General features: G+C 47.8%; 1 protein-coding gene across 2 annotated transcripts in view; it reads right to left on the bottom strand.

Annotated features, from left to right (window-relative positions):
* Positions 1 to 5,344: 5,344 nt before the first annotated feature.
* cyribb (CYFIP related Rac1 interactor Bb) overlaps positions 5,345 to 24,086 on the bottom strand; it is a 30,264-nt gene continuing 11,522 nt past the window's right edge. For both annotated transcript variants that reach the window (XM_086150985.1, XM_086150984.1), the window contains 10 exons: positions 17,480 to 17,557; positions 16,374 to 16,495; positions 15,859 to 15,964; positions 12,560 to 12,699; positions 10,728 to 10,805; positions 7,909 to 8,025; positions 7,747 to 7,826; positions 7,337 to 7,463; positions 7,196 to 7,266; positions 5,345 to 6,173 (listed from right to left, as the gene is read on the bottom strand). In XM_086150985.1, the coding sequence (XP_086007111.1) occupies positions 6,110 to 6,173; positions 7,196 to 7,266; positions 7,337 to 7,463; positions 7,747 to 7,826; positions 7,909 to 8,025; positions 10,728 to 10,805; positions 12,560 to 12,699; positions 15,859 to 15,964; positions 16,374 to 16,495; positions 17,480 to 17,552 (978 nt within the window). In that variant the 5' untranslated portion in view covers positions 17,553 to 17,557 and the 3' untranslated portion in view covers positions 5,345 to 6,109. The remainder of the gene's footprint in view (positions 6,174 to 7,195; positions 7,267 to 7,336; positions 7,464 to 7,746; positions 7,827 to 7,908; positions 8,026 to 10,727; positions 10,806 to 12,559; positions 12,700 to 15,858; positions 15,965 to 16,373; positions 16,496 to 17,479; positions 17,558 to 24,086) is intronic.

Raw genomic sequence — 24,086 nt, 5'->3', positions numbered from 1 at the left:
CAGAGGGGGTTAAGATCGGGTAGAAAGACGCTGAGGGTGCAGAGAGGACGCATATGGATGGAGGGGAAGAGGTCAGGAGATTAGTGGGTGCGAGAGAAGACGGTTAGATGGAGGCAAGTCATTGGCTGCGGCGACCCCTGAAGGTAGCGAAGAAGAAGAAGAAGAAGATCGATCGGCGCGAGAGAGGAGGCTCAGTTACAAAACCGAAGTGAATAAGCGAATACAAAACTATGAAATCTATCATTTTTTTATTTCATTTCCCACTTCACAAACCGCACCTCGGAAAGTACCTTCCACTTTCGAGAGCCGAGGAATTACGACACAAGTGGATGAGCGGCGAAAGCCCACATCTCGTTGAGACCACACAGTGGGCCGGGCCCCCCGTCACAGGGTTATGCCACTCTACGGGATATTACTCAGTGACAGGGTGGCTGGAGGCAAACCTCTGCTGCGACCACAGCTGCACAGTCATCAGGACTAGGCGAGGATTTACGACCCTGCAGTTTGACACAAAACGGTTGCCTCCCTTCAGGACCTCCGTCTGAGGAAACGGCAGCGGGGGGAGGGGCGTTGAGGTCGAGCGTGGACATGACGGTTTCACTCACACACACGCGACCGGGATTTAGAAATATTCATCCATTCATGAAAATCCGACGCTTAACCTGCAATCAGGGTTGCAGGAGCGAAGTTCACCCCGGACCACGAAGAGAGAAAGACAGCATTTCGACTTCTCATTCACACATCAAGTAGAGGTGAACTCATTCACTTGCTAAAGACATACAACTATTCAATCACTTATTCACATGTTATAGAGACATGCCGCCATCACTCAGTCAGTAATATATTAGATGGAGACAATATTTACCGTCTCAATTCATCCTCTCAGTAACTTGCAATAGACCTACAACCAATCACTCACTCATTCACACGTGAGATGCACAACCATTCACAAGTTACAGACGTACCGCCATCATTCATTCATATCAGAGATTATATTCACCCGCCATTCACTCATTCACACATCAGTTCAAGATAAAATTCACTCATTCACTCTTCATGTAGACGTACAACCATTCATCCCCTCATTCAGGCATCTTATAAAGACGTACGCACGTCTTTTATGGATATGCAAGCGTTCACCCTCTCATTCATGTCATGACGGAGCTGGAGGCTGCAGACATGAAGATGTGATGCTTCGTCTTTGGGAGCGAGAAGTTCATCAGAGGTTTGCATGCTGAGGTTTGAGCTGCCAGGTAGGAGGTCTAGAAGAAGACCAGAGAGGAGGTTCATGGATGGAGGACAGGAAGATAGTCTGTGTGAGAGGAGATGGTTGGATGGAGGCAGATGATTGATTGTGGTGACCTGTGAAGTAGAAGTAGTAGTAGTATCTGGGGGGTGGAACTGTGTGAAAGGTTGTAACACCCGTAAATCCGATCCACTAATTGGATCTTCGGGTTCAATTGAGACTCCGAAAGGTGCGATTCGTAAAAAGCAGCCCGACCGTGAACACGCGCTCCCCCGACCTCCACCCAGGCTATTTACGTCCGACGAGCTACGCTTATTTTTACCGTCACCTGAATATCCTGGAGCGCCGTGGCGACGACACCTGCGCCCCGGATTTCAGACGTCTGAAGATACCCATCTGCGGAAGTCTGCAAAAGCACGACAGTGCAGTCGTCGGCGGCGGTGGCGGCAAATGCTCGTCTGTGCGACTGCTTGCAGGCGGACGGCAGTATCTGCCCAACAGACGCAGCTAGTGGCTGCCGCTCAGGGAAACCAAATCCTCCACGAGCCGTTGATGTTTTGACACGACTGATTAACTAAGACTCCCCCCGATTAAAGCAACGTGCAGAAGGAAGTGGGATTTTTTTTGGGGGGGTCTGCATCTGTGACAGTGTGTTTGTGTGTGTGTGTGTGTGTGTGTGTGTGTGTGTGTGGAGGGGGGGGGGGTCTCAGAGGGTAGCCGTTGTCTTTCTGAGAAAAGTGAACTTGTCTCACCCCAGAGACAGATGAGCAATGTGTTAGGTTCTTGTGGTTTTTTGGACAGAGCAGTTCTCAGGGTGCGGGGGGGGGAGTTTCACTGGAATAAAAGAAGAAACTCTACTCAGAAATAACTGACGGTTGTACCGGTTCAACGCGGCATGTGGAAGTTCGAGTGTCAAACTGCCGACGTGGCGCAGAGAACCCGCGCTACCGCCGACGGCGGACGCGGCCTCGGGTCGGTTAGCTGAATTTGCCCAAATGGCTAGAAAGGTTTCTGCACACGAGGCGTTCAAGTGCCTCTCAGAACGCCAGCCCTCGAGAAATCCGATGGACGTCTGCGCTTCTCTTTCAATCGAGCAACGGAGAGGATTCATTTAAATTATTCACAAAACCACCCGCACACGAACGGCGCTTTAGTTTTATCAGAATATTCATTCATTACCAACAACGTTTATCCCGCAGTCAGGCTCGCGTTGGCACCGAGGCCTATCCCTGCTGTGATTGGCTTAGAGGCGGGGCTAATCCCGGACCCGTTTCCTGTCAATCACAGGTCGGACTTAAGCAACACGCACCCTCTCATACACACCCCAAAGACTTGCAACCATTCATCCTCTCATTCGCACATCATACAAACATATAAGCATTCAGTCAATCATTAATCTGTCATATAGACATGCAACCTCTCATTCCCACCTCATATAGAGTCGTGCAACATTCGGTCATTCATTCACGCGCCATGTGGAGAAAACCTGCTGTACAGTCATTCACACCTCGTAAAGAGACATGCAACCATTAAGCCTCTCATTCACACATCATATGGACTTGCAACCATTAACCCTGTCATTCAAAGTCAGACACATTTGCCTTTTCACCCTCTTCTTTACATGTCAGAGCCATGCAGCCATTTGATAAACACACCATATAGAAATATGACCATTCACTCAAACACTGCTGTCATTCATGCATCCGACCAGTCCCCATTCTCACTCACGTCATATAAACATAACCGTTCACTCAATCGTTGATCTGCTCTACGACCGTTCATCCTCTCATTCAAACGTCGTAGAAAAATTCAGCCGCTCTCGTTTATTCGTCGTACAGACTAAAACCACTCGCTCGCCGAGACAGTATTCACCCTTTCATTACCGTCATAGACGTACAACCGGTTGTTCCCTCGTTCACATGTGATATAGAGAAATTCAGCCATTCACTTTAACTCATTCATTTTCGTCACGGAAGCCCTGGCTTATTCACCCTCAGCCACCCGTCATATATGAACATCCATTCGTTCACCCTCTCATTCGGGTCAGACATTTGACTTGGTGCATGTGAAAGCAAGCAGAGGGATTCTGTCTAATTGAAATTTATAGTTGTTTTTTTTTTTTTGGAAACTTCATTTCTTGTTTAAGAAAAAAAAAAAAAAACAGCCTTGAATCTCTCAAATCTCATTCAGCAACAACAGTAGCGTTTCTCCCTGAATGGCAACAAGAGATCACGATGGCGATCGGCTCCGCCAAGCCTTGCGATAAATCTCTGAGAAAAGCAAACATCTTTGCATGAAAAAGACAGACGAAGATGTCAGTTCCTCTTTTCCATTTTGAACCAGAACGTTTTTTTTTTTTTTTTTTTATACGAACTGCTCAAACATACGCAGAAGACTGTCCTTCTTCTGCAAAGAACGCACAGAAAGCTAAATAAACCATCATTACATCCTTGAGTCAGTGAGTCTTTTGTTCTAACATCTCCCCCACGTAGTCACACCTTCACGCTGCTCTCCAGCCACCATGACATCGCGTGATGGGAGTGGAGGAGGGAAGAAAAAGGAAAGAAAAACACCTGAAAGTGACTCGAGGTTGAGTTGAGCACGAGAGCCCCTCCCTTGAACCCCCCCTGGCGTCTGCAGCGGCTGATGCTGCAGGACGAGGAGCCGGGGCCGAGATCCGGGCCCGCAGCAGGAGGCTGCCCGCCGCCCCGACAACAGGCGTCTTCTCTCCGAGTCTGGGATTCAATCAATAGAGCGCCGCACGCCAGCGACCTCCTCCTGAAGGACCGTAAACCCAACCCAGATTAATCCAGTTTATTTCCTCCGCCCGCCTCCTCCTTTTCCACCATCCCCACCCCCGATTCCTTCCCACGTCTGTCAGTGCGGCGTTGCTGCAGAGCGCAGGGACACACCCAGATGCACACTTCATCTGCTCCTCTGTGACCCTGACAACTTCTCTAGTGCTGCAGCGTCCCCGCCCAGGACCTCTACCAAAGCAAAATGTTGGGAGCTCCTGGAATCCAGAGGAAAAAACAAACAAAGAATTTCAAAAAGTCATTTTGCAAAGCAGACATTCTGAGATGTGGAGCCATCATCTGCCTTGTAGTTCAGAAAGAGCAGAGAGGTGATAATTACAAACATTTATTTTACCTCAATTTGAATACATGATTTTTTTTTTTTTATTTAACCAATACATTTTTGATTTTTAATTTTCTTAACTTACTAGTGATGAAGGTAAAACAATAATTTTCACCATCATCCTTTTCCCAGCGGTCAACCATTCACACGCCCTATGCAGACAAACCATTCACTCCCATTCAACATCACAGAGGACAAAAAAACACCTCAAAAACTTGCAACCATTCATCCTCTCATTCACATGTCAGATCCATATCGGCATTCACTTGATCACTGATCTGTCATGTAGACATGCAACCATTCACCCTTTCATTCCCACCTTATTGAGACATGCAACCATTCACATGCCACGTGGAGAAAAACTACCACACATCATATAGGACAAAGAACCATTCGGCTTCATTCACACTTCATACGGACTTGCAACCATTCATCCTATGATTCACACCTCATATAAAAATATAACCATTCATTCAATCATTGCACTCATTTCAACATAGAGCAACGCCCCATTCTCGCTTACACGTTGTATAAACACAACCATTAACTCAATCATCGATTGGACATACAACCATTCACCCTCTCATTCAGGTATCACAGATGCAGAACAATTCACTCTAATTCACGTCAAATAGAAACACAAGGTGCAACCATTCAGCCTCTCATTCACATGTCTGTACAAGGGTGTCCACTGAACATCCTGCATGTGTTTGGACTGTGGGAGGAACCTAGAGAACACTGAGGAACGCCACGCAGACACGTGGAGAACATGGAGACTCCGCACACAAAGGCCCTCCCGTGGGAATCCAACCTTGATGCTGTGAGGAGGAAGCGCTATCTGCAGCACCGCCTCCACCTAAATCCCAACGAAGGGGACCTTTAATTAACTCTGTACTTTTCTAGAAAGATCACCTCGGTGTTTTCGAGCCCGAGCGGGAGGAAATCACAGCCGAGCCGCGCTTGTAGAAAACAAATGTTCTCCTTTTAATTCCTCCAGCCAGAGCTTTGGGCCCGTTCACAGCACGGACTCCCCGTTCCAACCTGATCTCTGCACACATCACAGTTTAGAAGTTTTCAAATGAAAAATACAGCACAACTATGAAAAAAAAGGACATATGCACAAATTAAAATCTATAAAAAATATAAAAACAGTACTCTTAAATCTCATTAGGGACAAGTACCATTCCAACACATCATAAACAACCGAGCAGACAAAATCGAAATCAACCATGACTTTTCTTGTTTTTGTTGTTGTTGTTGTTTTTAAATAGAAGGAAACGACATTTTCATCATGCAGACGACGTATTAAATAACGAATCAAACAAAAATAATATATAATTCTCTATATATCTGTCTCTTTTTAAATTTTCAAGTCAAAGCACTCCCATCCCTCACGCAGGGGAAAAAAAAAAACAAAACAAAAACAAGACGTTTAAAAACACCAGAGAGTCTACGATGCTTTTGTTAGCTGCCACGGTTGCATGGCCTCTTCTTCTTCTTCTTCTTTTTTTTTTGCTTTTTTTTTCTATCATTTTTCATTATCGAAAAACATTACATTTGAACGACATCTTTTTTTGGCACAGAAAAAGACGTTCGGTAACGGCAGTAGCATTTCGCATTACAAAAAGAGGGCGGAGACAAACATTCTGTGCACTGATATCGGTCGGGAGAGGGGCTTCGTCTCCTTCAGCAGAGTGTGAGGCAAGTGGTTGTAGCAGCTCCGTCCTACTGGAGCATGCTCCTGATGGCCTTGTTGGTGGACTCATCGTTCAGATGTTTGGTCGTGTACCTGCAGGAGGTGGGAGAAGATAAGTGCCTACATTAGAAGGATCCCAACAGCCTCTGCCAGAGGCGAGACGCGTTGCAGACAGGAAATCGCAGATGCCTCAAGCCCAGAGAAGCCCGCACACACACACACACACACACACACACGCACGCAACTGGACTCAAGTGCAAATAGGTCAGGAGGCGGCATTTCTGAAATCCAGCTGTGGCCACAGAAGGTAAATGGACGCTGCTGGTTTTTGCAGTTTGACCACACCGACGTCGTCTCGTGCCACCCCACCCTGAGATCCACTGGCCGGTGTTGATAAAGAAAAAGAAAAAAAAAAAAAAAAAAAAAAAAAACACAAACGGAACACATTTTCCCTCCCCGATGGTGAAAAATTATCTTAAAATAATGAAGCAATATTCGCTGCTTTTGGACAGTTCTATGAAGTGTCCAGCTTCAATTCTGTTCCATGGAAGTAGACCCTCAATGGGAACTTTCTAGTTCTGCATTGAGAGACATCATGGTAGGGGCCGCTGTGACGTGCACCTTCAGCTCCACACTCACACTCAAACCACCCAAGAAGATGGAAAAGAAGAAGACAAGGACAACATGGAGGTGGAAGCTGCCACAGCAATCATGGGATAATGGCCAGTGTTATTATCTTTTCCCTGGGCTGCTTCGCCATTAGCTTACTCCGAACTTATGCTGGCCAAAATGTCGATGTTCCTCCGCGAGCCCTGGAAACCCCTCTGAGGCGCAGCAAAGAGAATCTGCTGGGCGGGCGTGGCTTACACGTTCCACCTATCTCCTATTGTACCGACAAAGGACCCTGTCCATGTCCGAATGCAAAAACAGAAACGTCTGGTTCCTGAAAAGTTTCCAGGAGCTGAAGTTGCTACAGTGAGAAAGGGGCCAATGGCGCTTTTTTTGGGGGGGGGAAATGCCCAAAAAACGAGTTCAAAGTGCAAACGTCGAGAAGGAAGAAACTATGCCGTGGGTGTTAAGGACACAAGGAGTCGCTCCATCCTGTCGGCGGGTACCTGAGAGCGTTAAGGAGGCCTTCCACGCTGCTGGGCGGCTGATCTTTCAGGACCTTGATGCAGCCTTTCATCTGTGAACGAGAAAGGCCTGGTGAGCTTTGGTGCGATGCGGAGCTGAGGGGCCGGCGGCGGGCGGCTCACGTCGATTTTGGACGACTTGGCGAACGCTCCCACGGGATGGACGTAGTCGTAGAGGATGATGACCCCGACCATCACCCTGAGGCAGAAGGAAACCGTGTCCTCGCTGGTGAAGCGTCTACGGTACTCCCTGGGGGAGGAAGGCGGGGCGGTTACCCGGGAGGCCGTCCAGAACAAAGGGCCGTTGTGTTTACATCTCTTACCAGGAATCATCCCTGCCTCTCCTAACAGCGTCCTGACATGTTCCCTTGCTAATTCTCTGATTAAGAAAATAAATTCAGCATGCGAGTCTTTAATTTCTACCCTTACGTGATACCTCCGCCTCCCCTGCCTATCTCTGCGCCGCAGCCGCAGCCCTGCTCTACATGGTGAAGAGCAATAAAAAGGAGGAGACGTGAAAGCGAGGCACTCACGGGGTTTCCAGCATCACTTTGCAGACGCTGGCCATCGTGCTCAGGCAGTCCGTCGTGTTCTCGATGGGGAGGTTCTTGTTCTTTGGGAAATATAACAACAAAGACGGGGTTGGTACGCCGTCTCCTCGGAGTTGGCGGCGGCTTTTACCCGCCCGGACTCACCTCTGAGACAAACTTTGTCGTGCCGTCGCTCAGTGTTTTCAGCATGGGCGTGGCGTCGGCGTAAAACAGAGATATCCGATTGGCCAGTTCGTTGTTGACCTCATTCTCGCCCTCCGCCTGAAAAGTCAGCGGAGAAGGGATGTTTACGGGGAGATCAGGTTGGGGTCGGGGGGCTCGACTTGATGCCCCCACGCAGGTCCAGATCATCTGGCAACATCACATCGAGTGCCTGCGTTAAAAATAACCTGCTAAGATTTCTATACCCAGTCCTTTTATCAAGTATTATCATTATTAGTGATAATTAATGATGAATAATTATTAGCAGCAATAATGAGATTAATTAATACTAATACAACTAATAACAATAATCTACGACTACTACTACTACTTCTACTACAACATCAATAATAATAATAAATATAATTTATTATTATTATTATCATCATTATCATTATTATTATTATTGATACGCATTGATACTTATACGAACAACAAATCATTATTATCATTATTGTTGGTAATAATGATAATCTATACTATTTTTTACCAGTATTGATGCACAGTTCTACTACAGCTACTACTACAAACAATAATAATAATAATGATAAACAATACATAATTATTATTAAAAATACCCAAATGCTAACAATAAATTATCACAAATAACAATAGGTTTACTGATTTGTCTATGAAACTGTCATCATTAGTACTGAAGTAATACAAAGAATTATAATGATAATTGTTAATATTGTTATTATGAATAAAAATTATTATCATTATTATCATTATTATTATTATCATTGTTGTTGTTGACAGCCCTGTCCAGCGGATAGCATGCGCATGTCTATGAGAAGATCATTTTATGAGCATCACCATCATCATAGTCATGCAGGTTTAAGTGTCTTAAAAGAAGTTCTGAGAGTTGAACTCATTGATTAGAATTTCAGCCCCCCCCCCCCCCCGTTTCCCAACTGACAAACACGTTCCGCCGTTTTATCGTTCCAGACAGAACCCGCCGTCGCCGACACCTGGCAGATGACAGAGAACAAGGCGTCTCTTGAACGGCTCGATCTAAATTTGCCAGCAGATCCAGACCAGAGTGTTTCCTGCCGTCACTTATTTTTGACGAGAACGCCGGCGGACAGAACGCGAATAGAAACACCAACGCGTTTTAAGAAATCATGAGGGAGCCTGGGAATAAGGACACGAACACGGTTACTTCTGTAGAAAGGAGCAGAACGGAGGACCTTCACCTGGCAACCATCATCACCAAAGCTCTACCAGTCATCTAGCTTTTTGCAAAACCGCGCTTTGATGCTTCTCTTCTCAGTGGTTCACCGTCTACGGGAACATCAAACCGGAAACCTTCCACTCCTGGACAGCTTCAGCCAACCAACCAAAGAAAGACGGGACCGCTGTCGAACAATATGTGCAATAGATTTCTCTACTGCGTCATGACCCTTCCATTAGGTCATATTTTTATACAAAATGCAATATTTTCACTGTCATGTGCAATATTACCTTTCATTTTTCATTATTATTACGAACATAGTAATTCCATTTAATATCATGCGCTATCTTCACATTCATTCAATTGTTGCAATACGTCTCAAAAACACTGGCAATCTTACTTTCCAAATAATTCCCATTATATTGCTTTACATTGCACTTAATGTATCTAAAGCCACCTATATATCAAAAGACATTTGGAAATTATCATCTCACACCTGCTCACATCTAGAGACAAGTTTTTCAGTCTCAGCCATTTTACAAAGAATCTTACAGGGTCATTATTTACAAGACTACGACTTGATTCTTTCTGCATTTTTTCCCCAGTTTGCAATGTTTTCACCGGGTATCTGCAGAGCCGCTGCAATTTCACTCCATCGCTTCTCCTTCTCCACTCGGTCGTGATCCATCGGAGAGTTCGTCCAAGCCGGGCTGTTCCGCCCACAGCTCCGCCATCCGCTCCCCTTTCTGGATGCTCCACACTGATCGGGACACGACACGTTCCACCGGCACAGACCCAGACTTCGTGCTTTTTTTTTTTTTTTTTTTTTACTGCACTTATTCTTGACCCTCCTGAGGGCTCCTGAGTGCTCCGGCCCCTCCCTTGCTTTCCAAGCAGGGCCGTTTGAATGCAAGACTCCTAATGGTGACTTTAATCAACATCAGATCTGAGTATTCAACGGATGACGATGACGCACGCTGCTGAATTTAATCAGGGCCAGAGACGTGGACGCACAGACGGAATACAAAATTACAGGCCGCTGACGCTAAAATGAAGGCTTTGGTATAAAAATAACCCCGGCCGTGGCCAGCGTGCGGCGCGAGACTCCGGCGAACGTATAAGCACAAGCTTTTTTTTTTTCCCCCCCAAATCGTTACATCACCGAATGCGGTAAGTTCGAGACAAGCCGTGCAGATGAACCCCCGGGACATTTCATACCAGCAACAACAACAGGAAAAGCATTGGTTCATCTGGAAGAGGGTGAGACTGGTGCATGGGTTGCTTGGTTTTCAGCGTGATACCAAATGCCACGGCACCGGACAAGCGCGGACTTCGCCCCTGCAAATTCTAAATCGAAAATAAGAACGCGTGCGTGCATACTCCTTTCCAGAAAACACTGATGCTGCACCCTTTCTGGTGTCCTGAGTCAACAGGTCTCGACCTTGTATCAATAAGGATTTAGAAAGCGCATTACAGACCAAAATAGAGAATATATTCAAAAATCAGATTGGAAAACAATGTGCGAATGGAACTCCAATCCTATCCGTGACATACTTCCCTAACTTCACCGAAGCCGAGGGGGACTCACTGGTACGTTGTTGATCCTCATGCGGCTCAGGGTTCTCCTGTAGTAGCTGAAGTCATTCTGAATGGCAGGGTTTGTCATCTGCAGACAAATAGGGGAATAATTAAAAAATAAAAATAAAACAAACAAACATTCAGTTTGATTTGTGGGGAAGCGTCTGTAGGTGGCAGTGCCTGCAGCAGTACGGGACGTCCAGTCCCCGGATCAAACGCGCCGTCAAAACGACAGAATGATTTCCAGCCGGCAAGGCAGAAGCACAGCTTTGGGCAAAAATGACATAAAAAGAACACTGATACAATTCAAATCTGCATCTGCGCTGCTGCTCCCCGGGAGACATTTGCTTTTCTATATAATCTCATTGCACGTCGCTTTGTGCTCAGCGTGTCAACAATCGGGAAACTCTCGTGAAGCATTAAGATCTTCTATCCCTCAGAGATGCGTGTTAGAAGAAGCCGGTTCTCTTTGAAAGCCTGCAAAATATGAATTATCTGGGCACAATGTTCAGCCATTGAACACTCCCAACATGTGCACTCCATATTGGTTATTAATCGACCTGCAAAATTTGATTAGATGATCATTAAAAAAAGGCACCTAATAATTAACAGCCTTGCAGTGGGGACTCTGAAGCCTACATGAATCGCTACATTCTGACTTGTTATGCAAGTTAGTACGTCCTTTCTGGAGGTTTATTTAACCGTCAGCGGACATCATCTGTGTCACTCGTGACACCATTGAGGCGCACCTCCCGGTCACGGCATGGCAAAACATGGCGCGAAGACTCAGTGGAGACGTGAGCATCCCCGCTACGCGCCAGCCAAAAGCCCCCGCCATCACATAAGACGTGTTGTTTCTGATAATTAAAACGAGCTAACCTCTCTGGCCGACCGCAGCAGCGCTCCCTTCGGTGCAGCTTCATTATGTGGCTAATTATACCGGTTTGCGTGTCGAGCCCGTCATTGTCATGGCTGAAATAGCAACATGCTAATCCCGTGACAATGGGCTGGTGCTCGGTGTGTCCACTGTCCTGCAGGAGAGACGGGCGACTTCGCCAGGGAGGGGCTACGCGCCGCAAAACACTCAAACTAGGTCAGGGGCTTGTTGTATGGGTGTGAAAGATTGATGAATAGGCCTGGCATGCCACCTTGCACCCCCTACCTACATGTTTTATCTTGCCAGGCCGAGTCGCGGGCACTAATTGGAACGCTACAGCAGATCGCCCCAGGGGTACCGGGTATGTTTTTTAAGTTTTTTTCTTTTGGTGTGTGTGTGTGTGTGTGTGTGTGTGTGTGCGTGTGTGTGTGTCCGAGAGGCGAGGACACGGAGGAATCAGTTCACCCGCTGTCTAACCAGATGAATGCTCACGCAATTATGTTTTTTGACAAAGGGCAGTCAACCGACAGCCCCACTCTTTTCCTGGTGTTTTTCTGGGTTGCAAATCAGCGGCGATGTGCCCAAAATTTGAGCTGGATAATTTCTTAAGCCTCTTCACGCCATCATTTATAAAACCTCCGGTTCTGCTGACCTCGGCAAAGGACAGCAATGTCTGAACTTTCTGCAAAATACCGCTTATTAGGCATTCTTCTGACATTCACTGTATTCTCAACAGCCGAGCTCTAACAGGATTCTAATTAAATGCTAATCATGTGCTCACTGGCTGGAGTTTAGAATTTGGTATTGCGCAGAGCTAAAAAATCAATTCGAGGGCATCAAGCAGCTTCAGAGGTCCTGGCTCGTGCCCGCTGAGAAAGCGCGGCGTTGACGCCGGCGTCTGACCTTGGAACGTAGGGGCAGAAAAGGGCCTCCCGGGACACGTCAAGGACATCGGGAGATCTTACCTTAAGCTCATCAAAGCGCAGTGTGAAGTGCAGGATCTCGGCGAACTGCTTGGCCAGCGCCTGCTCCCTCTCCAGGTGCTGAGTGGGGTCCTCATACGTCTCGCTGGTCAGGGCTCCAAGGAGGCTGTGCAACGCCGCCTCTGCCGGAAAAGCATCGTTGCGTTACGGGAGAGACGAGACAAAAATACCAGCTTCGTTCGCGCCGCTTTCCTGAGCGGAAAGCGCTCCAGGGTCTCTGAAGGCGAGGGAAACATTCCACCAAACAGCGAGTGTAAACATTTCGGGACTTAATAAGAGAGGGGGTGTGGCACTGCACTTTGGGGAAAAATGTCACTTTTTAGAGCCGTTTATGAAAATAAAACCATTTACAATCAAATCTGTGATGGCAAAGAACCGCGGCAAAAGAAACAGGTAGCATCGACAAGATTCAGAGTGTTTCCGGTCATATATATAGTCTGGACAGGTGCTTCCCTGTACAATGAAATCCTTATTTCGCTGGTCAAGATGAGGCCAGATGGGTAGCAATGAATAAATAATAAGCAATCGCTTGCAGAGAAAACATAAATAGTACAGTAAACCCTCGCTATAACATGGTTCACCTTTCACTTCACTGTTTTTTTTTTTTTTAATGCAGTTTTTTAAATTTTTTTTTTTTTTTTTTACAGTACAGTATGTTGTGTTCTGCATCCTAATTGGCTAAAAGACGGTAGACCAGTGTCAACAGTCTCCACGCCTGGTCTCTGTACAGCTTGCCAAATTTACATTTGCAAATATTCTCCATGACAATACCCACAATGTTGACGAAGCGCCCAAAAGGAAAAGGAAGATGTTAACTATCGCAGAAAAAGTTAAACTTCTGGACATACTGAATGAAGGTAGAAGCTACGCGGCTGTAGGGCGCCTTTAGGGAATAAATGTATATATATATATATATATATATATATATATATATATATATATATATACACATTTTTTTTTTTTTAATGCTTGGGCCTGAAAACAGGCTTTGATCTTTGGTTCCATTCTATAGTTCAGTATTGTATCCTATGATAATTGTAAAAAAAATGAAGCTGACTACTACTGCCTATCGTGGGTTATTTTTGAAATGTTACCCCTGCAATAAACGAGGGTTTACTGTATTAGCAGTGCGTGCAAGTTGGATTCTATGAAAAGGCAGAAAAATAAATTTCAATAATTGAAATACATTCATGATTTGAAGTCTTTTCCAGGTTGCATCAAATATGTGAAAGTGCAGAGACAAGGGAAAAGGGCTCTCGTGCCGTCTACGTGCTTTCACACAGCAGATAATGGGCCGGTGGTAGTGGCCCTAACTGCCCAAGGCCCAGTGCCAGTCTGGGGGTGGGGGGGACAGGCATCCCCGCTCAGATGCAGATGAGACATGGGGCTAATTATCTCACTGGCATGAAATGCTGGGGGTTGAGGGGGGCGGGGGGGTAACAGGATTCATTCGGCTGGGATTACGCTCATTGTTTCGACAGTAAGTAAACACAAAGCCTGCGCCGTGCCTCCACGCAGCATGCCAATGGACCGATAATTAATGGTGCACGAGGAGGGTCCGCAAGAAGACCTGGAGGATGTTTAATAAAAAAAAAATATATGTACTCAGCAACTTTCAAACGAGGCGCCGGGCAGAGATGCAGAAAAGAAACCCGGTTAATGATATGCGGTACCTGAGGAGACAGAGCCTGTGTCTTTTTTTTTTTTTTGTGAATTTCCCCGACAACGAGAAGCGTTTAACCTAGAAAGAGGCGCATTGGGAGAGCCGTCCACTTCGGATCACCGTGAGGGGGACTTCTGGACGGCGGGCAGGGAGCCGGCGTCGCGCCCCAGTAAATTGAGCACATTTGCCAGTCGGTAATGACTTCCATCTGCTTGGCCCGGGCATTTGCAGTGAAGCAGCTGATTAAAAATGGCCTTAGAGGTGCGTCACCCCCCTCCTTTTTGGTCCAGTCAAAACAGAAGCTAAAATAGGGCCGCTTTTCAAGCAGCGCTACTATGCCGGGAAGTCGGGGAATGGCGGAATTTGTGTGGATGTGTGTGTTTGGTGGCGGGGGGGAGCGAGGGTGTCTCAACTCATCAGGTCACGGCAGGGCGGGCGAGCAGAATGCAGGCATGTAGGCGATTCGGTGGCGGGGGGGGGTCGGAGGAGGATGTCGGGACCCCGGCATGGGCAAAAACGTGATTGTATTATGATCTCTGATGACCCGGACTGACTCCGAGGCGGAGCCGCTCAGGTCTGCGTGTTGGGTTTTGTCTGCCATGTTAAATGAATGAGAAATGAGTATTTTGGCTCTAAAATGCATTACCGACCACTGTGATTACATTTAAAAAAAAAAACAAAAGAAAAAAAAAAATTCTTTGCTCCCAGGCTAATATTTCTACAAACAGCGATTACAGAGATACTCCCTCAAGCGCAACAATCTGCATTGTCCTGTCAGCGGTGTAAAATGTATTCGAATTTGGAATCCAAACTAGGAGTAAATGCGTTTTCTGTGCAAAGTCAATTATGTAAGCTACTCACCATAATATCACCTATCTTCTATCCTCAGCTGAGATTAGTCCTGCTCTACAGATTACTCCACCAGCCTGTAGTAATGGACTTTAGCCTCATGCATATCAGATTGGACAGCAGGCGGCCGAGGCCATCGTGGCCCCTGAAGCCTAAAGTCAAGGCAGTGAAATAGAGCAGCAGCCAGGGCTGCGATGTGACCTACTTCATTACATAACCGCCGTCGCCGGGCCGCCCCCGCCCACTGCTCCCATTGACTACCTTCTCCACCGCCACTGGGATTATGACAGGCTACATCCAACCCCCTCTCTCCAACCTGAGGGTCATAAGAAGATCAAGGAGCCCTAAGCCTGCGCCTGCACACTCACACACACACACACACACACACACACACACACACACACATCTTGCATCCATGCTAATTAAACAACCCATTCCCCCCGTCCGACAGAGGTCAGCGTGCCGACGGACACGAGTGTGTGGGGGTTTGCTCACAGAAGGCCGGGGTGCACGTAATGTGTATGTGTGGCACGTCTGCCGACGTTTGCAGCTCAGTAGTCAATACCGCAGATGCACAAAATATTAAGGTCACCTCGGGCATTTGCATCTATAGGGTCTCGTGTACAATGAAACACGGCAGCTATGGACCGCCGTGCTCTCGCAGCTGCAGAACCGAGAGCGTATAAAAATATTCTCCGTAGCTCAGCGCGACACGACGCCGTCTCGGGACGGCGGGGGGTCTCGGTGAGCCAGCCCGAGACACGCTTACCCAATCTCTGGGAGAACTCGTAGAACTTCTTCAGCTTCCCCACCAAGGGGACCACCGCCGCCCACGCCTGCTCCTGCAACGCCTCGTCGCTAGGGTTCTGGATGGCCTGAGAAGTCAAAACACCGGAGGGAGAGTTTTATACAGAGGCTTTTGTTTGTGAAACTCGAGCAGTAAACGCGGATTATACGGAAGTTCTGCTCACACTAGACGAAACAATTCAGATCCTTGCGATCCTCCAGGACGCTAAGTCATCCGCTTTGTGGATAAGACCTGTCTCTTAGTTGCAGGCGTGAGAACCGTGCAACCCAATACGCTCTGTGACGTCAGCGTGTGAATAAGTGCACCGTTATGCCTGGCGCGTTTACGCCGGAATATAAAAATCTGAATAAAAAGTCATCGTTTGCAGGGGAGCCGGATGAGCTCTCCGGTCACCTTCGCTGTCGTCTCACCAGCAGCGCGTTTGGCCGGCCTTGGGCAGAGTGTAACATTTGAGCCCCAGTGCTTCGCTGCCGTACCTCTCTGATCTCCTTCCCCGCTCCTTTGTACGCCTGCAGCTCATCCAGGATGGCCTTGGCGTCCTTGAGCACCACGTCCACCTGCTCCCACACCGCCCGCTCCGCATCTGTGGGCTGGGCATCTGCAAGGGGGGACAACAGGGTCAGGGGGGTACAATCCGGTCCCAATCTAATCCGTATTGGCTCGACATATTGCACACGGTAACTCTGAAAATCGGTCAAATCCTCTGATGTGATTGGAGTTTAATAGGAGTCTTTTTTTTTTTTTTTTTTAATGAAAATCCAAATCGTAAAACACAATCTCATCTTTCCTCCACTTCCCACTTAAGCTCTGCCAGCACTGGGATTTCATGGAAGAGGGTGGGGGCAAAGGGATCGAGATAGGGAAAAACAGAGAGCTCCGGTTAAGGGGTTGGATTTACACCACCAAGACGTGCCAAGGAGATGCTGCGCCGCAAAACCCTTTCACACAACACACCTTACAAAAGGGTGATGACTAACTCCTGCAAGCTTGCGGGGGGAACACCGGCAGCCCCACGCTTACTGGCTGCTTACTGCCAGAGCACAATGCAATCAATTTGCGTTTGGCGTTCATTTATTTTTGCACTGTGGAACATCCCGGTCGCTGCTAAAGAGACGACACGAGATGACGAATATCGGGGGTTGGAATCAGTTGGGCGTGAGGAGGACACCGGTGAGGGTTTCAGATGCGTTCTCCCAGAGAGGCGGCTTGTCGAAAACTGAATGAGCAATTCATTGGGGGGGGGGGGCTTGCCAAGTGCAAGGATTCTACGGCGCTGGATGGAGCCCCACTCAGGGGCCTTGGGCTACGAAGCAGCAGAAGCTCACTGCTTTCTATTTGAAGGGGGCTCTGCTACAGCTCTACCATGATTGATATTCTGCACACACAAGACTGTTCAGAAGCTCAGGTGGTAGAGTTGATTCCTCTGCCTCTAGGAGGAACATAGTGGAAAAGATAAGCTGGGGGGTTGGGCGGGGTGAGGCGGGGGTGAAAAGACTTAAGAGTTGGGAATTTGTAATGTTATGGTAAGATATTCATGTGATCAATATCAGCGGGGAGAGCAATTACTTGAAAAGGAACTCACTTTCAAAATCCAGGAAAAAATTGGGCTCCTGTTCCAGATCTGTGCATGTCAGAACTTTCAGCAGGTTCCCCATGTTACCTGGCGAGGAGAGAAAACAGAAATCGATAAACGAGGAGAGCGCAGCTGAGCGGCGAGCAGCTGGCGGCATCCAGGGAACTTCGCCGGTTCTGCTCAACTGCTCCGCTCTCCCAGCGCGGGGGCGATAACCCTGTGCCCCCTTGGGCCTACAGCTTTCAAACACCAGCGACCCCCCACCCCCCACCCCCCACCCCCATCCCCTGTGTGTGCTTCCTGTAACCCGTCTTTTGGCGACCAGATGTCAAACCAGAGAGCCCCAAAAATAAAAATAATCTGAAAACAATTCACGTAATCTTGGCCATTTCCAAGCAGTTGGATGCAAAGTGGTCCATTTCAGAATCCTCCCTGGGGAAATCAGGAGTTTTACTATTTTTCTGCTGGGTAGATAGCGGTTAGCGCTTCCTCCTCACTGCGACAAGGTCCCTGGTTGGATTCCCGCGGGGGGCGGGGTGGGGTGGGGGGCATTTCTAGGTGGAGTTTCCACATTTTCACCGTGTCTGCGTGGGGTTCCTATGGGTTCTCTGGGTTCCTCCCACAGTCCAAACACATGCAGGAGGTCAACTGGGCACCCCAAACGAGTAAATGAGACAGTGAACGGGTGATAGCATGGCGACCCCCTCCTCTCATCCAATGACAACTTAGGGAGGCATCAGCGCCCACGTGGACCTGAGTAGATAATGGATGGATGGATGGATGGATGGATGGATGGATGGATGGATGGATGGATGGAACGCTCACCACGGGAGTTTACATGTTAAAAAGAATTGTGCCTGTTAATACTTCTATTCCATCCCATGAACTTCCCTGTATTTCTCTGCAAATACATATGAACACACACACACACGCATGCACACGCTTCGTGGAATGAGGATGAAAGGATATTAGTTATTCAGAAGCCACAGTGCCAAACCCCAGACATGTATTGATCTTATTAATGACTTGGATTCCAGCTAGTTAACAGGCGGAGACTGAATTCAATCTTTCCATTAGATTGGTCCGATGACGTCCTCAAGGACAAGAGGAATTTGTTCTGTTCAGACGGAAGAACTTAAATCAGCAGTTTGAATGACTTATTCTTTAAAAAAAAAAAAAAGACTAAATTGTGATTTCTCAATAGTTTAATTAGATTAGAATATTAATCTCTATTAAAATTAATGAATGCACCCATTAGTTTTTGCGGCTCTAAACTAAGCAGGAAGGGCATTAATTCTAAGCCTTGGTTGAATGGGGGCCTGCAGCCTAAGCCTTCCAAAGCCAAGGTTTAATCTATTAATATATTAAATAATATTTGTTAATGAAAAGACTTATTGTTTGGTCTCCACGAGTAGGACAACGACATGACGAATCAACTGTGGATGGCAGGATTGCACCCGTGCAGATACCCGTACACCAACGTCGTGACGAACATAATGACATCCACGGCAAAAACCTGCAGAGTTTAACGTGAATCCTGCAACAATTCCACAAATGCGTCCCATTTTCAGGACCGGAACAAAATCATATGTTTGTGTATGTGTAGGAATTATGTTTTTGGCCTGTGTGGGTGGACGCCGTCACATCCCGCACCTCCGCTACAGCTCCGCCTTCCCCGCCCGAACACAGCAGGCGACAATTTGGCAACAAGATGGCGGAGAGGGGGAAAAAAAAAAAAAAAAAATCATGTTTTAAAGGCGTCAAAAGCCGCTAAAGTCAACGTGGGGTCACGCAGTTTGCTGAGTATAAAACCATGTTCTGCGTTTATACCAAGTGCTCACCTGACATCTGACATTGATGAGAAGCGACAGGGCTCTCTGCTCCGTCATTCTTCCGACTTCTATATAGACCTGCGCTCTGTCAGAAGGCCGGACATATGACATGTCGGTGGTTTGGGACACTTTGCGAGGAACCCGGGGCGGGGGGGGGTTCTGTCAGCGGGGATGGATTTAACCCTCGGTGATGTACGGCGACAGGGCGGAAGGAGGAGCGGCGACGAATTTTAAAAGTTCGACAGGCAGGCGGATGTCGGCCAGGGCGAACGGCAGGTGAAGAGCCAAAGTGACGGAGTGACACGTAAACACAGGTAATGACTCCAGACAGGGAACACACTCAGCAGTCGTGGGCACGACTGGGGGGTCAGCGCTGGGTTTTATAATACATGAGCTGCAGTCTGGCTCACGCTGAATCGTGTCTCTTTTTTTTTTTTTTTTTTAACAAGAACATTAATGTGCTCACTTGCAAGAATCAACCAGTGTGCACTTCTACTTTATTTCCTCAGAATCTCCATCGGTGTTCATTAGCGCATGCCGTGCCCGGGTCAGACGCTCATTCCCGCTCGTGTCCGAGGTACTATAAAAACTCAAATGCTATTAATTTGGATTTTTAAAAAAGCTGAGCGTCACTCACTATGAAGCCGGTGGCCACCTGCGAAGCCCCACCTGCCTTGTCCAGCCGCGTCATATTAGCCTCAACTAATGTGACCTGAATCTCCGGCTGTGCCAACGCCGGCACCTCGGCTCGCAGGGCGATGCAGACAGTGCCAGCCGTGTCCGAGGCCTCCCCCGGTCCTCTACTGCCACCTCTCAGCTGCCTACCGGCCGGGGTCCGGCAGCAGCCGACGCAGACACCGGGAGCCTTGCCCGCCCGGCGCCGCCATCTGAAACGAGGTCATTTTAAGGACAGGGATTTGCGCGGCTGCATTTCAAAGTGCGTTAGAGACTTTCGGAAAGGAGTATTTTAATAAGATGGGATTAAATTTTACATTTTATATCTTAACCTTCCAATTCATTTTCTGGATATTATTTTGGAAAATGGTATGCAGATTACCTGTCGGGGTGGAACATGACCGATAGGGCTGCTCGTATAGATTTCCTATCATCATTCCTGCAGACATAATCCCTCCTATTACTGTTTTTGCACGCAAACCTCAGCTGCAATTTTTTTCTATATATACAGTTCATTGCATTCCATTATATTTATTTAGATGTTGTGTTTTTATGAGTAAATGTTTATTTATCTCTCGAGTTTTAGAAAGTCTCTTGTGCATTTTTATTCTGCAATATATGCATGTGGAGAAATTAACAATAAAGCTGACTTTGCCTTTGAGAGATAAACAACATAATAAATGTTTCCATCAGATCACTAAGCTGCCAGCTGCACGAGGTAGGAGAAAAAGTAGGAGAAATAGAAATATATGCTGGGCTTGCTGATCCCTTCTTCAATAGCTGCGCAGTAACCAGTGGTGCTGGCATGACCCGGGCACGACGGAGAGCGACGGCAGCCTTGTTGTTGTTTTGAACCCCCCCACTGAGCAATCGCGTGCTCACAGCCGGGGAGGGAGGGCTGCTTCTAAGGCCAGGGGCAGAGTCTGACAAGCAGGATCCCGCGCAGCTCTCCTATTGGACGAGCCAGTCTACCCGACAGCTCCCTGTATCCATGGAGGCAAAAAAAAATTGGTGCCATTGAAAAACATTGCGCTGGCCAATCAGACGGCGGCTCGGTGGAAGGAGCAAGTACAGTAGTAGTAGGTCTTGAAAGCGCATGAATATGTTAATATGGATGAGGTAATGCACCCAAAACAGCGGATTAGTAGGGGAGTGAAGTCAACTGGAAATAATGGAGAAATATTTCATTTCGCCGCTGACTGCTTGATATTTAATTCCGTTGGATTTTCCCCGAGCAGCTCGGCAAATATACGTTAGTAAGATGGAGTTCAAACAGAAAAACGACGCCAAGTCAATCGTGCCAGTAAATCTGCACGAATTAAAAGTAATTTTGTAATTGTGGTCATGTTGTGAAAAATAAAATAAAATCTGAAAAAAAAAAAAAAAAAAAAAAAGAAATGCATGATATTATTTTAACTAAAACCACGAGGATACTGAAAAAAAAAAAGAAAAAAATAAACTAGTATATGCAATGACGTGTGCCCGGATGCACAAATACGTGCGGATGTTACTTATTTGGGTGAAGACGCCGAGATGGTGCCACGCCCAAGCAGCCGTCTGACCTTTGGATGCACTGCCTTTTAGCGTCTCCCGGCCCGTGCCTCCTATTAATAAACCCACCCAGAAACCGGCCACAGCTGAAACCGGCACTGCGACAAACGCCCGGCAAGCACAGCTCGGGGGCGGACGGGCCGGCTAATGCAAGGGGAGGGAGGGGATAGTGCTGACATTCCACTACCCGGCTGCAGCATGAGGATCCACGTGCCCCGCTGCTTTACTATGGAAGAAAAACAACGCCCTCCCCGACGCAGCGGCAGAGCATCACGTGGGCCTCGCCGTGGAGAGGCTGAGCTCTGCCTGGGGTGTGCACGGGGAAGGAGGGGGGAAGGGGGAGGCAGCAGTATGCGTGCATGTTTACGTCAAGGGATTATGCGGCTCGGTAAAAGGAAATATATTAGAAATGGATTAATCCGAAATTTTTTTGGAGGGGGGGAAAAAAAAAAAAAAATCAGAGCAGGTAAAAAAAAAAAGGATGCGCTGAGTAGGAGCGAGTGGAAGGGGAGGGATTGTGGAGCGTCACACTGCGGCAAAGGCGGGGAGAGCTAGGAAGCTTTAAACTTGACCTAGATTCCCGGGTGACATGCCACATCGCATTAGCCCACTCAGCCAGACCCGGACCCGCTCGAGCTCGCTGACAGTGCTCCGACTCCGCAGACAGAGAAAATGGGGGAGCACTTCCCAACGGGGCTGGCGTACCCCCTCCCCCCTCCTGTGATATCCCTCCCCCCCCCATCCTCCCCAACACCCTTCACCCAACCATCTCCCGCAAATCCCACTCAGCTGACTAAAAATGGCTTAGGGGGCACACACGGAGAGGAGGAAGGGAGGGGTTTGCCATTTGTTTGTTTACGGGGGGGTGAACTCCATTACCGTGTAGCCACGCCTCTGTACTACTGTGGCCGTGTAAACATCAGCTAATGCCCCCCTCACCTAAATTGTGGCGTATCAAAACAAACGCCAGCACAGGAGGAAGACTGAACCGTTGCAACGGACGAGGGGGATTCTTGAGGTGACATCTTATCTCACGCCGTGCAGGCGGAAAACCCGTTCCCTCCCCGAAAACACGAAGAAACAACTCTCGCATCGAACCCTTCGTAGCCAAAGTGGGGTGAGGAACGAACGCGGGAACGCGGCACTTCGGCCGGAGAGGTAGATCAGAGGGGGGAAGAAAGCGGGAGCGCCTCATCCTCGGCTAAACCCCTCGTTTTAGATGGCATCTGATGAAAGTTGGAAACCATGGCAACAGGCGCATACACAAGAGTCAGCTAAAAATGCAGGCGCCGCTGAATCGGAGCTCCACGAGGAGCCTCTGGGGTGACTCTCCGGTGTCCCCCCGGTCGTCGCGTTAAGCAATCCGAACCGATCATTTCCGATTAAAACAAAATTGATCGGGAGGCTACTTGAAATTGACAGCGACAAAGGCCTTAAATGGCCATTAGGAGAATCCGGATCTGCTTTTCCTGAAAAGAGTCACGGGAGATCTCGGGTGATTTATGCGACCGACGTTTGCCATTCTATTTCCTGCTGCGTCGACGCAACATCTGCCCAGCAAAGGAGACGGCCGCTCTCCGCAAACCCTCCCCGCCCTGCCCTTGAGAGTCCTCCAACTCCTCCAAGATGTTAGCAAATCATTAAGGAGATATTGACCGAGTGTCTACAATCACAGCGGCATGTCCCCGTGGGCGGGGTGGACACCGCAGCGTTTAAAAACACAAATCCATTTCCTTTTCCGCTAAAACAACCCCGAAATGTCATTATGCAATTGACCCCCGCGCCGATGGTGCTCAAACCTCGAACAATTTTACTCATGGCACGCTCCTTGTTGTACAGGTACTTTAAAACAGGCTCCAAATTCTGGGGTTATTTGAAATGATTAAAATAACGCTTGAGCTACACTGAGGGGGAGGAAAAAAAAAAAGTGAAGCAGAATTTTGGGTGGGGCACAGTGAAGGTTTTGGAGGAATGATACTGTCACAGCGAGGAGCTTGGGAGCTTTTATTGGGTATGAGAAGAGTGCCATCTGGAGGATGCAGACCTCCGGTCACACAGGGGAGCAAATCCAGCGGAGGGCCACTCCCAGGACATCCATCATCACCGGACCGCTTTGAAACGCCGGTGATTACATTTAGAAAAGCAAAAGACAAATGACAGCAGTGTCAATTACCTGCTTCAGTAAAGGACTATAATTTGTCACAGAGCTCTGCAGGAAACAAATCATGTCCATCTGTTGGCAGAGGGAGCAGCGGCGTCCTCTGATGCAAGGGCTCCATCTTGTGTCTTATTTGCGAGACAACTTGGAAATGATGAGATTTCACAGAAGTCAAATGTTAAATCTGTGTTCTAGCCACTTTAAACTAATTTGCTGTAATTTTTTTTTTTTTTCTTGCTTGCACCGGAAGCCACACAAACAAACAAACAAAAAAAAACGAAAAACAGCGGCCCGGCTAATGTGAGGGAACCTCACGGGAACCCGAGCAGGAAGTTACAGAGTGTCAGCCTCCGAGCGGCATCAATAATGTACGACCGAGGAGAGGCTTTTAGCTGACATA

Source organism: Fistularia commersonii, chromosome 8, assembly GCF_037954325.1.
Source record: "Fistularia commersonii isolate RoL2024-O1a breed Wild chromosome 8, RoL_Fcom_v1.0, whole genome shotgun sequence".
Classification (NCBI taxonomy): Eukaryota; Metazoa; Chordata; class Actinopteri; order Syngnathiformes; family Fistulariidae; genus Fistularia; species Fistularia commersonii.
Note: the sequence above shows the minus strand (reverse complement) of the source record. Positions and strands in the feature narration are given on the sequence as shown.